At 34.6% G+C, this 11,506-nt stretch overlaps 2 protein-coding genes and 1 long non-coding RNA gene across 4 annotated transcripts; 2 read left to right on the forward strand and 1 right to left on the reverse strand.

Moving 5' to 3' along the window:
- Window positions 1-60: 60 nt before the first annotated feature.
- Window positions 61-5,306, forward strand: LOC103832224 (sulfate transporter 1.2). 2 transcript variants are annotated; one of them, XM_033275701.1, is made up of 12 exons: window positions 61-542; window positions 2,039-2,379; window positions 2,477-2,525; window positions 2,608-2,990; window positions 3,070-3,135; window positions 3,226-3,339; window positions 3,426-3,542; window positions 3,763-4,176; window positions 4,259-4,449; window positions 4,540-4,625; window positions 4,740-4,816; window positions 4,919-5,306. In XM_033275701.1, exons 2-12 carry the CDS (start codon window positions 2,053-2,055, stop codon window positions 5,060-5,062), a joined length of 1,968 nt encoding a protein of 655 aa, XP_033131592.1. In that variant the 5' UTR covers window positions 61-542; window positions 2,039-2,052; the 3' UTR covers window positions 5,063-5,306. The 2 variants fall into 2 exon arrangements, with proteins under 2 accessions (XP_033131592.1, XP_009106444.1); XM_009108196.3 differs by lacking the exon at window positions 61-542 and adding an exon at window positions 1,607-1,946.
- LOC103832225 lies at window positions 1,361-5,107 on the reverse strand. The gene is made up of 2 exons (XR_625962.3): window positions 4,870-5,107; window positions 1,361-1,612 (listed from the first exon to the last, which is right to left on the reverse strand). It is a non-coding gene; the product is annotated as an uncharacterized LOC103832225 (long non-coding RNA).
- A 574-nt stretch (window positions 5,307-5,880) lies between the features above and the next one.
- Window positions 5,881-10,653, forward strand: LOC103832226 (tRNA modification GTPase MnmE). Its single transcript, XM_009108200.3, has 9 exons — window positions 5,881-6,451; window positions 6,948-7,086; window positions 7,170-7,291; window positions 7,387-7,590; window positions 7,667-7,726; window positions 7,828-7,966; window positions 9,850-9,968; window positions 10,042-10,239; window positions 10,331-10,653. Exons 1-9 carry the CDS (start codon window positions 5,891-5,893, stop codon window positions 10,523-10,525), a joined length of 1,737 nt encoding a protein of 578 aa, XP_009106448.3. The 5' UTR covers window positions 5,881-5,890; the 3' UTR covers window positions 10,526-10,653.
- The last annotated feature ends 853 nt before the right edge of the window (window positions 10,654-11,506 follow it).

The following is an 11,506-nucleotide window of genomic DNA, read 5'->3' on the forward strand; positions in this document are numbered from 1 at the left end:
ACCTCATTAAACATTTTTTATTCTCCCTGGAAAACACATAATACCATAATCACGACTTTTATCTCTTATAATCGATAGTTTTTTTTCAGTTAAAAGTACAAAAACAGAATTTATTAACAAAACGTTTCTCTTCTACTGCGAATTATTTGTATTTTTCTGAGGAATTTTCCCCAGTTTTTAAAAAATATTATTTTCTCAGGAAAAATTACATATTTCTCTGTTTATTAATTGATATTTTGAGAGAAATTCGGCGAACCTGGACATGATTCGGGTTTGCTAATTTTAATGTTTTTAACATAGAAAAGGAATAGTGAACGATCTGGGTGTTCTTTTTTTTTTTCTTTTGAACTACCGATCTGGGAAAAAAGGGGAGGTTGTAACTGTGTCTCTCGTGAACTTTCTTCTACTTCTTAAATATATTTCTTTCTTTTTCGCTAAAAAAAAACTTTTCGTACAAAGAAAGTAATAAATAAAACACGTGAAAGATCTTTCGAGGAAAAGGCTACAAAAACGAGATCGAATTTCTTCTTCTTCTTTTCCAGGTAAGTGGTGGTTTTCACCTTCCAACTATCAATGGTTATGCATCTTCTTGTTACTTTACCCACTTATTGTTTCATCATTTTTATATTTATTATTATAATAAACTCATTTATAGTATACACGTGCGTATATGTTAAATCATATGTACTTTTTATTGTTAAAGCTTAATCATAGTTTTGATCAGTTCCTTTTTCAATAGTGTTATTGTCTGGTACCAGAGTAATCACCCAATATTATATTTGATTGCATACAGTCATGCATAGCACCCATTACAGCGTTTCACTGATAATATATCAATTATCTCGAATTTCAATCATGCGCATACAGCATTGTTGTATTTATCACAAAGTCATAACATGTGGTCTTCCTTTTGGGAGTTCGGCTCCAACTACAACTAGCAACAAAATAGTTCTAGCTTAACGTTTTACTTCTTGCATATAAACTGAAAACGCCACTTTAAAATAATCCAGCCACTCCACATCACCTTGCACAAAAGACTTTTGTCTAGAAACTGATTGAATTAATTTAGTAGTTATTATTTATATACATGTATGCTTTCCTTATATTGCTAATAAACAAATTTATTCGAAATTGACATAACAGCTACATGTTTTTGAGTTTGGACAAGATGTTGAGTCCATATTAGAAGCTGAGAACGACTAAAAATAGAGTATACATATGTGTGAGTTAGGTTTGGTTCGTATTTGTTTAGGTCTTCTTCCTGAACATTTTGTTAAGTTAGGTTTGTATTCTGGGGTTTTTAGGTCTTTGTTTCTAAAATTTCTGTTCAAGCAACCGATAAGAAAATCCGGATGTCAAATGTTACTTAATTATATTATATATTTTCGAATATTCGAAAAAATAGTATAATGCGATACTTCTTTATCGTCTACTCAAAGCAAAAATAAAATTAAATACTAGGAAACTGATAGGAAGATAAATAACGTTAATTTCTCGTCGCTTACTCTGGGATAACTACTGACATTTACCGTATTATATCCACATTTATTTCAATATCCAAATCATCTGGCTTTGGCCACGTTGCAGTGGCTCTCCTGGTCAACGATCTCTCCTTATGGCAGAAAGTAAACGAGATTATTGAATTGAGATAGTTTGCAGTTACGCGCATAAAATATGCCATAAAACCCATTGACTTGGTTTGTTTTAGCTTAAATGTCGACAGACACTAATCAATTTGCAATCTAATTTAGACTTTTCATCTTTGATCATGCACTTGGTCTCTTACCTATCCAGATTCATCAATTTATTTATGACACTCTCTTCTCATAATTAATTAAAATCAATCTCCTAAACTTTTCATTATAAATAAGCTTCATCAATGTTGCTACAAAATCACACTTTTAAGTCACCTACAAACCATATCCAGTTATCTATTCTATCCCCTGGTTCGATTATATTCCTCAAATTGTTTTTAAACCAAACCTCAAACATTGGCAAACTGTATTCAACCTAACAAGTCTCTTGTCCTGTTTTGCAGATACATAGATAGCTATGGCCTCGAGAGCTCATCCTGTGGACGGTGATGTAAGTCCAGCAACAGACGGTGGAGATCTCCCGATCAAATCGTCGCCTCAACGGCATAAAGTTGGGGTCCCACCGAAGCAGAACATGTTCCATGACTTCATGTACACGTTCAAAGAAACTTTCTTCCATGATGATCCTCTCAGACATTTTAAGGATCAGCCTAAGTCCAAGCAGTTCATGCTCGGTCTCCAGTCTGTCTTCCCGGTTTTCGATTGGGGGCGTAGCTACAATCTCAAGAAGTTTCGTGGTGATCTAATTGCCGGTTTAACTATTGCCAGTCTCTGTATTCCTCAGGTGAGAAAAACCTAACCATACTAGTTTACTTGTATCACAAGTCACCTATTATTGCTTTGTTTCTAAAGTACATATATATATTCTATGATGATTCCAGGATATTGGATACGCTAAGCTCGCTAATTTGGACCCTAAATATGGTTTATGTAAGTTTGACCTTGACACTTGATCTAGTTTGATAAAACGGGACAATTAATTAATTATGTATGGTTGAAAATGATTTTACAGATTCGAGTTTTGTACCTCCATTGGTGTACGCATGTATGGGGAGTTCTAGGGACATAGCCATAGGACCCGTCGCTGTGGTTTCTCTGCTGCTAGGTACTCTCCTTCGAGCCGAGGTCGATCCAGTCACAAACCCTGATGAGTACCTCCGACTTGCCTTCACCGCCACGTTTTTCGCCGGTGTCACTGAAGCAGCCCTTGGATTCTTTAGGTTAGGTTTCTTGATTGATTTCCTTTCGCACGCGGCTGTGGTTGGATTCATGGGTGGTGCAGCCATTACAATCGCTCTTCAGCAGCTCAAAGGGTTCCTAGGGATCAAAAAATTCACCAAGAAGACCGATATCGTTGCTGTTTTAGATTCTGTCTTCAGCGCAGCTCATCATGGTGTAAGAACTCTTCTTTTGCTTTCTTGATTCCTCCGTTGTGTAATATATTTCACTAATACATGTTAATTTGGTTATGCAGTGGAATTGGCAGACTATACTCATTGGTGCATCCTTCTTGACCTTCCTCCTCACTTCTAAGCTCATTGTAAGAAATTATATATATTATTGAAACATAAAATAGTTTTCTATTTTTGTTTTGATCTGAATCTGATATCTCTTGGCTTGCTTGGAACAGGGGAAAAAGAACAAGAAATTGTTCTGGGTTCCGGCGGTAGCACCGTTGATATCAGTTATCATTTCCACCTTCTTTGTCTACATAACCCGAGCCGACAAACAAGGAGTCCAAATTGTAAGAACTCACTCAACCAAAGTATTTACTTGCGACACAAGCTTTTTGCCTTTGTGCTAACATGTTTCCCTTTTTGATGAATAAAGGTGAAACATCTTGACAAAGGGATCAATCCTTCCTCTTTTGATCAAATTTACTTCTCCGGAGATAACTTGGCAAAGGGGATTCGCATCGGTGTAGTCGCTGGAATGGTCGCCCTAACAGTAAGTTACAATTCAACGACTAAGACTTCAATTCTACTAGTTATAACTCGGATATTTTTAATGTTTAAGAAATTATTAGACCGTAATTAGACATTTTATGAAGGACTATTGTTCATAGTCCATCTAAACGGAATTTTAAAAAATTGTTTTAGTAAAATCATTATTCTAGGTGACCTATACCGATTTTTAGAACACTGAATATTTTTCAATGTTTTCACAGGAAGCTGTAGCGATTGGAAGAACGTTTGCTGCAATGAAAGACTATCAAATCGACGGTAACAAAGAGATGGTAGCACTAGGTGTTATGAACGTTGTTGGATCGATGTCTTCTTGCTACGTGGCGACAGGATCGTTCTCAAGATCAGCTGTAAACTTCATGGCTGGATGTCAAACTGCTGTTTCCAACATCATAATGTCAATCGTTGTTCTCTTGACACTGCTCTTCCTCACTCCTCTCTTCAAGTACACACCAAACGCCATCCTAGCAGCTATTATCATCAACGCAGTGATTCCTCTGATTGATATCCAAGCAGCTATTTTGATCTTCAAGGTCGATAAGCTTGACTTCATCGCTTGTATGGGAGCTTTCTTTGGCGTCATCTTTGTTTCCGTTGAGATAGGACTTCTCATTGCCGTATGTCTCAAGCTATATAGACCCTAAATCTATGCCATCATGATTTCATTCTCTGATTTTTGTTTGTGTGTTTTGTGGACAGGTCTCTATATCGTTTGCTAAGATTCTCTTGCAAGTAACAAGACCTAGAACCGCGGTTCTTGGAAACATTCCAAGAACTTCAGTATACCGAAACATCCAACAGTATCCTGAAGCCACCATGGTTCCAGGGGTTCTTACCATTCGTGTTGACTCGGCGATTTACTTCTCCAACTCAAATTACGTCAGAGAAAGGTAAACCCTAAACAAACGGTTTAACCCTAGCCAAGATATGTTGACTTATTTCACAAGAAGCTTTATTCCGGGAACCCTTAAATTTTATAGGATCCAAAGATGGTTACTAGAGGAAGAAGAGAAGGTGAAAGCAGCAAGCCTACCTAGGATCCAGTTTCTGATCATTGAAATGTCACGTACGTTAACTTTACTCCTAATAAACAGTTTTATTTTTTGAGAATTTACTCCTAATCAATAGTTTTCGTGTTATTACTTCTAAACAAAGATTAACATTTAAATAATATTTTCAGCTGTTACGGACATCGACACAAGTGGTATCCACGCATTAGAAGACTTATACAAATCTCTCCAGAAAAGAGATATTCAGGTAAACATATACAAACAAATAGATTTAAGGATTATTTGAAGAAGATTAATTACCTTTTTTGGAGAGTTATAAAGTTTGATTCTGTTTTTGTGTTTATAACAGTTGGTTCTTGCGAACCCTGGACCGTTGGTGATTGGCAAGCTACACTTGTCGCACTTTGCTGACATGCTAGGACACGACCATATCTTTCTGACGGTGGCTGATGCCGTGGAAGCTTGCTGTCCAAAACTCTCAGACGAGGTCTGAGATTTAAAAGAAAGAAGAAGATGAAGATAATGACGAAGAAAGAAGATGTTGTATAAGTGTTTGTACAGTAGTGTTAAAAGAAAGTGAGTTTTGCTTTCAGTTGTTGTTGGCATGTTGCATCTTTGGTCCCCTTTTCCTTTAGCCACAGGAGAGGTCAAGTGTAAAGTTGACCTCTAGGTCCCACCTTAGTGGCTTGTTGTTCTACTTTTGAATAAGTACAGATTTACCGAATTGCCATTTCAAACCGAAATTCTGATATCAAAAATCAAATTAAAATTTTGAACAACAAAAAAAAAATTCTAAATCAAAATCAAATTAAAATTACTGGAAATCTATATTTCTGGATAAAATGCTTACAACAAATGAAAACTCAATAATGTGACAAGTTGGAATATAAAAACGCATTGAAAATTAGTATTAATGAAACCGATCCTATCCATATGTTGACAGGACAAAAAATTATATTTATACCATATCCTTACCACTAAGCAATCATATTTTAACTTCATTATTTATTTAATACGTCAATTTGGATAGGTTGGCGAATAATTTGCTCTGATCAAGACATCGTCATGAACCTGAACCAGAAACAAAGCCAGGTTCATTAAAGAGTGGTTTAAAAAGCCATATTCACAATGCACTAACAATACGCTGCGTTTTACAACTCTTAAATGGTCTTGATGGCTTCTCTCCTTTATCGGGCTTTATCGAAGCAAAGCCCAAACTGTATATAAATCCACAAAACCCATCTCTTTGTATTACTGAAGAAAAGCCCAAACCAAATAAACCCATTTATTTATATTTTTTCCCTCTAAACGCTGCGTTTTGATGTTTATCTCTGTTGTTGTATTCGTTGGCCGCCTATCCGAAAGCGTCTTTCCGCCGTCAATGGAGCTTCTCCTCTCCTTCCGCTCCGCCGGAGCTCACCTCCTCCGCCGCGCCGCTCCGATCATAACGCGAACCAACAGACTAACCAAACCCACCTCTAAAAATCTAACCTTTCTCTTATTCTCCTCAGCTGCTGCTAAAACCCCTCTTCTTAAACCCCAAGCCACGTCAGAGAAGGGCTCTTTTGTTTTCAAGGGGGACGAGCGTATGAGAGGTCCTCTGAGCAGCAACGACGCGTTTGATAACCAGTTTCAGAGCTCGAGTACTATCGCGGCTATCGTGACGCCGGTCGGTGGGCCACCTGGCGCGGTTGGGATCGTGAGGTTGTCGGGGGATAAGGCTGTGGAAGTTGCTGGACGAGTGTTTCGTTCTGCTAAGAGGAGGAGGAAGGAGGAGGAGGAGGAGGAGGAGAGTGATTGTTCTGTTGATTCGTGGAGGCCAAGGAGTCATTTTGTGGAGTATGGAGTTGTTGTTGATTCAAAGGGCAGTGTTGTTGACGAGGTAGGCATTGAAAAGTTCTCACCTTTTTTCAATTCCATTGACGCTAATAATAAAAAGCTTGAGACTTTGTATGACATGTGTACTAGTGTGTACGTTGTGGTTAGATTGATGGATTATAGCAATGTTCAAGAAATCTCTAGGTAGAGAGCTGATTATTCGAGGTCTAGCTTCCAATTATTGATTTTTATTTTATATTTATAATATATGTTTTAGTTTCTGTGTTTAATTATATAAATAATTGTTTTGATGAATTATCAAAACTAAACATACGAAATTAGACAAATTTGTGAATTTGTACGAATATTGTTATTTAATTTAACAAATTTAGACCGACTTAGAACAATTTAAACCAATTTAAGCTTGTATAGATTTGATTTGAAGAAAATTGTTTCGGTTAAGACCTGAGTTGTCACCTAGATGGGCACAGCGATTTTTGGAACCATGGATTGTAGTATTTGAATGTTTTGATTATTGAGAGTGTGACTTTGCTTATTAGGTTTTAGCTGTGCCTATGTTGGCTCCTCGGTCATACACAAGGGAAGATGTAATTGAGCTTCAGTGTCACGGTAGCGAAGTTTGTCTGCGGCGTGTCTTGAGAGCATGTGTTGATGCTGGAGCAAGATTAGCAGAACCAGGTCAGAAACTATCTTCTGTGTCCATCCTTGTTTTAAACATGTTTTGGCTATAGATTCTGAATCCTTTTCTATTTTTTAACCAGGAGAGTTTACACTTCGTGCTTTTCTAAATGGGCGTTTGGACCTAACGCAAGCTGAAAACGTTGAGAAACTTATCTCAGCCAAGTCTTCTGCTGCTGCAGATGCCGCTTTAGAAGGGATTCAGGCATAATAACATCTCTACCCTCCTTGTGATCTAGTAATATATTATTTAATCATTGTTATATAACTAAGTAAAAGTGTTCTTCTTCTTCTTTTTAGGGAGGGTTTTCGTCTTTGGTCAAATCACTAAGAGCGCAATGCATTGAGCTACTCACTGAAATTGAAGCTCGTTTGGATTTCGATGACGAGATGCCTCCATTGGATACAAACTTGGTTATAAGCAAAATAAAGAAAATGTCTGAAGATGTAGAGAGTGCGTTAGATACAGCAAACTATGACAAGCTTCTTCAAACCGGGTTGCAGGTAAAACACACACACAAGCTGCTTCTTCTTCATGCTTGAAGCTTACTAAGTGTTTGGTATATCATTTGTCTTACAGGTAGCTATTATTGGGCGTCCGAACGTGGGGAAATCGAGTCTTTTGAATGCTTGGAGCAAAGTATGGAACATAAATGATCATTTTCATTATCTTTTAACAGAGTTTATTCAAGTAGAATCGCATTAGATTTTTTCAACTGGTGATTTAACTTTAGCGTGCAGAGTGAGAGAGCCATTGTTACGGAAGTTGCTGGAACTACACGTGACGTAGTGGAAGCTAGTGTTACACTCCGTGGCGTGCCTGTCACTCTTCTTGACACTGCTGGTATCAGAGAAACCAACGACATTGTCGAAAAAATAGGTAAGGTGTTCTAATCAATGTTCAATAAATTGCTAGGTAGTAGTTAAATGCTTTCTATAAGTCTAGAGACTAGGCTGATTATTCAGGGACTGTTATTTGTTTATTTATTATAAATGTACTAGAGATTTTTTCCGCGCGAAGCGCGGATTGTGTCTTATAAATTTATTTTATTTATAATATTATTTGTCGGTTTGTTTCTTTTACATTAATTTTTTGTTTTTCCAATGTTAGTTTTTCTTAATTTAAATTTAGATGTTTATAGTTTTTCTTTTTTCTGGTTGTAGATGGAGAATTATATTTTTTATTGATAGTTTTTGAATGTGACATAAACTTTTTGAAATTTTAAAATAATGTTATATATAGTACAATTAACACATTAAAGAAGAGAAACATATTTAAGCACATTTTATACAGGTTTTATATACATAATTTTAAACATTATATATGTTATATATGTATATATTATAAGTTTGAAACATGTAAATGCTTTCTAAAGTTAAATACTTGTTCTGAGTTTACATAACTTATCGAAAGTTTTATCTTTTTTATTTAAATCACAGAAAAAAATCAAAAAGTCAGTATAGATGGGTTTTCTTGGGCTTTTAAATCAACACTGAAAATTTACATGAATCATATAACAACAGTTTTATAAACAACTCGATAAAATTTGACCGAGCCAAAAATTTTCACACAATATGTTCTTTCTTCTTCAAATTGCGAAGAGCCTATAAGCACAAGAAAAAAATCATAATTTTTGTTTTCACTTATATAACATTTTTTTTCCTTTACACACGGAATTTATTACACTGCTATAAGCAATTGAGAACTCTATTCATATAAGATTCACATCTATGCATTTTGACAAAGAAGAATTTTAGCCATCTTTAGTTTCAGAATGAATCAACTTCAGTCATATACACTATATTTTCTCTATGATTCAAATCTTACAATTTTAATATATGTGCAGATTTCCATGTGAAAAAACACGCACGCCATCTATCGTTCAACCTATTACTTTTTCCAAAGTAAACACTATAATCCTCGTTTGGTTAGCTCCACAAACTAATCTCTTTGGATCAGTGTAACCTTTCAGAAAATGATAATCTTAACATCTTACAAAAAAAAACAACAAATATTGACTTATTTATATGAATATATATTATTTTAAATCATTATAGTGGACGAAGAAAGCACCATAATTTGTACAACAAATTTTCTTAGATTCACTTCATCATATTCACCATTTTACCATTTTAATTACATAATTTTATATGAGCTTCTTCACCTTTCCCGGTTATTTTCTCTTTATTTATAACTACAATATAAAGTTATAAACTATATATATATTATAAATTAATAATTTATTTACTCTTAAAGTAACGATTAAAAATAGAACATAATTCAATATAGATATATGATTCTATTAATAAATTAGCAGTTACAAATTTGAAATTTTTAGAAATATCAAAAGTTTTATATTAGTTAATTATCTTCTAAATGATATTTATTTTTAATTCTTTTTGGATGAGAATATTTTGGCTGAGGTGGATAGCCTCAAAAGCCTTGAATTTAGTCCCTTTTATATAGTAGGATATATTTATATATTTATATTAGATATTTAAATATTTTAGATTTAATTATAAAATTATCGTGATTGATTATAGAATCTAGATATACAAAAGAATGAAATCAGACAAATTTGTGAACTTACACTAGCATTGTTAATTAATTTAACCAATATACACAGATTTAGATTGAATTAGACCGATTTTAACTGATTTAAAACAGCTTAGACCAAGAAAAATGTTTTTGGATATTTTATAATTAAGTATTCAACGAGTAATTGCCAAAGCTCAGATCTTGTGAGTGATTAATAACTGCAGGAGTTGAGAGATCAGAAACAGCAGCTAAACTTGCTGATGTAATAATCATGGCGGTGAATGCTGTTGAAGGCTGGACTGAAGAAGACACTGAGCTTCTACATAAGATACAATCTGACAAGGTAGCTGTTCAACATTCACTTCTTCTTCTTTATATTAGTGCTGTTGTGTTCTGATCTTTGTTAAATGAAGCAGCCTATGATTCTGGTGATGAACAAAATCGACTGTGCTACTCCTGAACAACTGGAAGATAAGAAGGAAGAAGCTTTCCATAGATCTGTATTTACATCTGCTGTTACTGGTCAAGGAATTGAAGAGCTTGAAGAAGCAATACTGGAGATTCTTGGTCTTGATCGGGTCCCTACTGGAGGACATCAATGGACAGTGAATCAGGTCTTTCTCATTTCTAAAATGTAGCTTTGTCTTTAGCAGTTAACTTTTGAATGTTGCATTTATCTCCCTTTTTGTGTGTGTTGTGTATCAGAGACAATGTGAGCAACTGGTGCGGACGAAAGAGGCGTTAGAGAGGCTGAGAGAAGCAATCAAAGATGAGCTTCCGATTGATTTCTGGACTATTGAGCTTAGAGAAGCTGCTTTGGCTCTTGCTCAGATCAGTGGCCAAGATGTCTCTGAAGAGGTCTTATCCTCCATTTTTGCCAAGTTTTGTATTGGTAAATAATAAAATTCATTGCTGCTTCAACTTATGTTAGTGTCTACATACAAAACAATATAAGCAAAAACTAATATATTGAGGTCAACTTCAAATTTTATTTTAATTGAAAAGAAGTAAATACGTGTGGGATTTAATGTGGTAACTAAATGACCTGATTGATTTTGTTGCTTGTGAATGATTATCAACGTTAATTGATAAACAACGTCAAAAAAATAATAATGAAAGCGAATAATGAAAAGTAACCAACCCGACCAAACAAAAATAATGAAAGGTGTGGGCCAGATGTTGAAGCCCACTACTGAAAGAGAAGATGGCCCACTTTCAATTACTGGGATTGATATTTGGAATTAGGGGACCAGTTGTGTTTTGGTTACTGTGTAATAATAACCCTTTTTGTTGTTTGAACGAATCAGCAACCAAAGAAAAATAAATAAAAATTAACGTCTCTTCACTTTTTTGACTCACTTGTATCCACTTGTCCTCTCAATCATACATTCATACCAAACTTCCATGTCAGCTTCAGCTTCCCCTTCACTTTCATTTACTATCATCATTTCACAAAATAATAATAAATTTGTATGTCACATAATTTTAAAATTAATTAGTCATACTCATATGCTTGGTATCACATCTAAAAATAAATCCGTGATTTTCCATTTCGAGTTATGCAATTGATGTCGTCCAAGTACTCTCAAATGAATGCTAACGTTATTTGTGTGTTGCATTCAAATGAAATATCTCTGGGCTGTTTAGACTAATTGAAACAAAATATTACTCAATTCGTTTCGCAAAGATATTTTTTTTATTATTTTCATACATATTAAGAAAACATATTAAATTATCATGATAAACGTATTATTTTCTGTAATTTTCTATTTTTAATAATTTTTAACCAATAGTAATTCAATAAAGTCAATTAATTTTCTCAAAATTTACAATTTTTTTCATAAAAAAACACAAGAAATACATCTTTGAAAAACAATTTTT

This window comes from Brassica rapa, chromosome A07 (genome assembly GCF_000309985.2).
Source record: "Brassica rapa cultivar Chiifu-401-42 chromosome A07, CAAS_Brap_v3.01, whole genome shotgun sequence".
In the NCBI taxonomy this organism is placed as follows: Eukaryota; Viridiplantae; Streptophyta; class Magnoliopsida; order Brassicales; family Brassicaceae; genus Brassica; species Brassica rapa.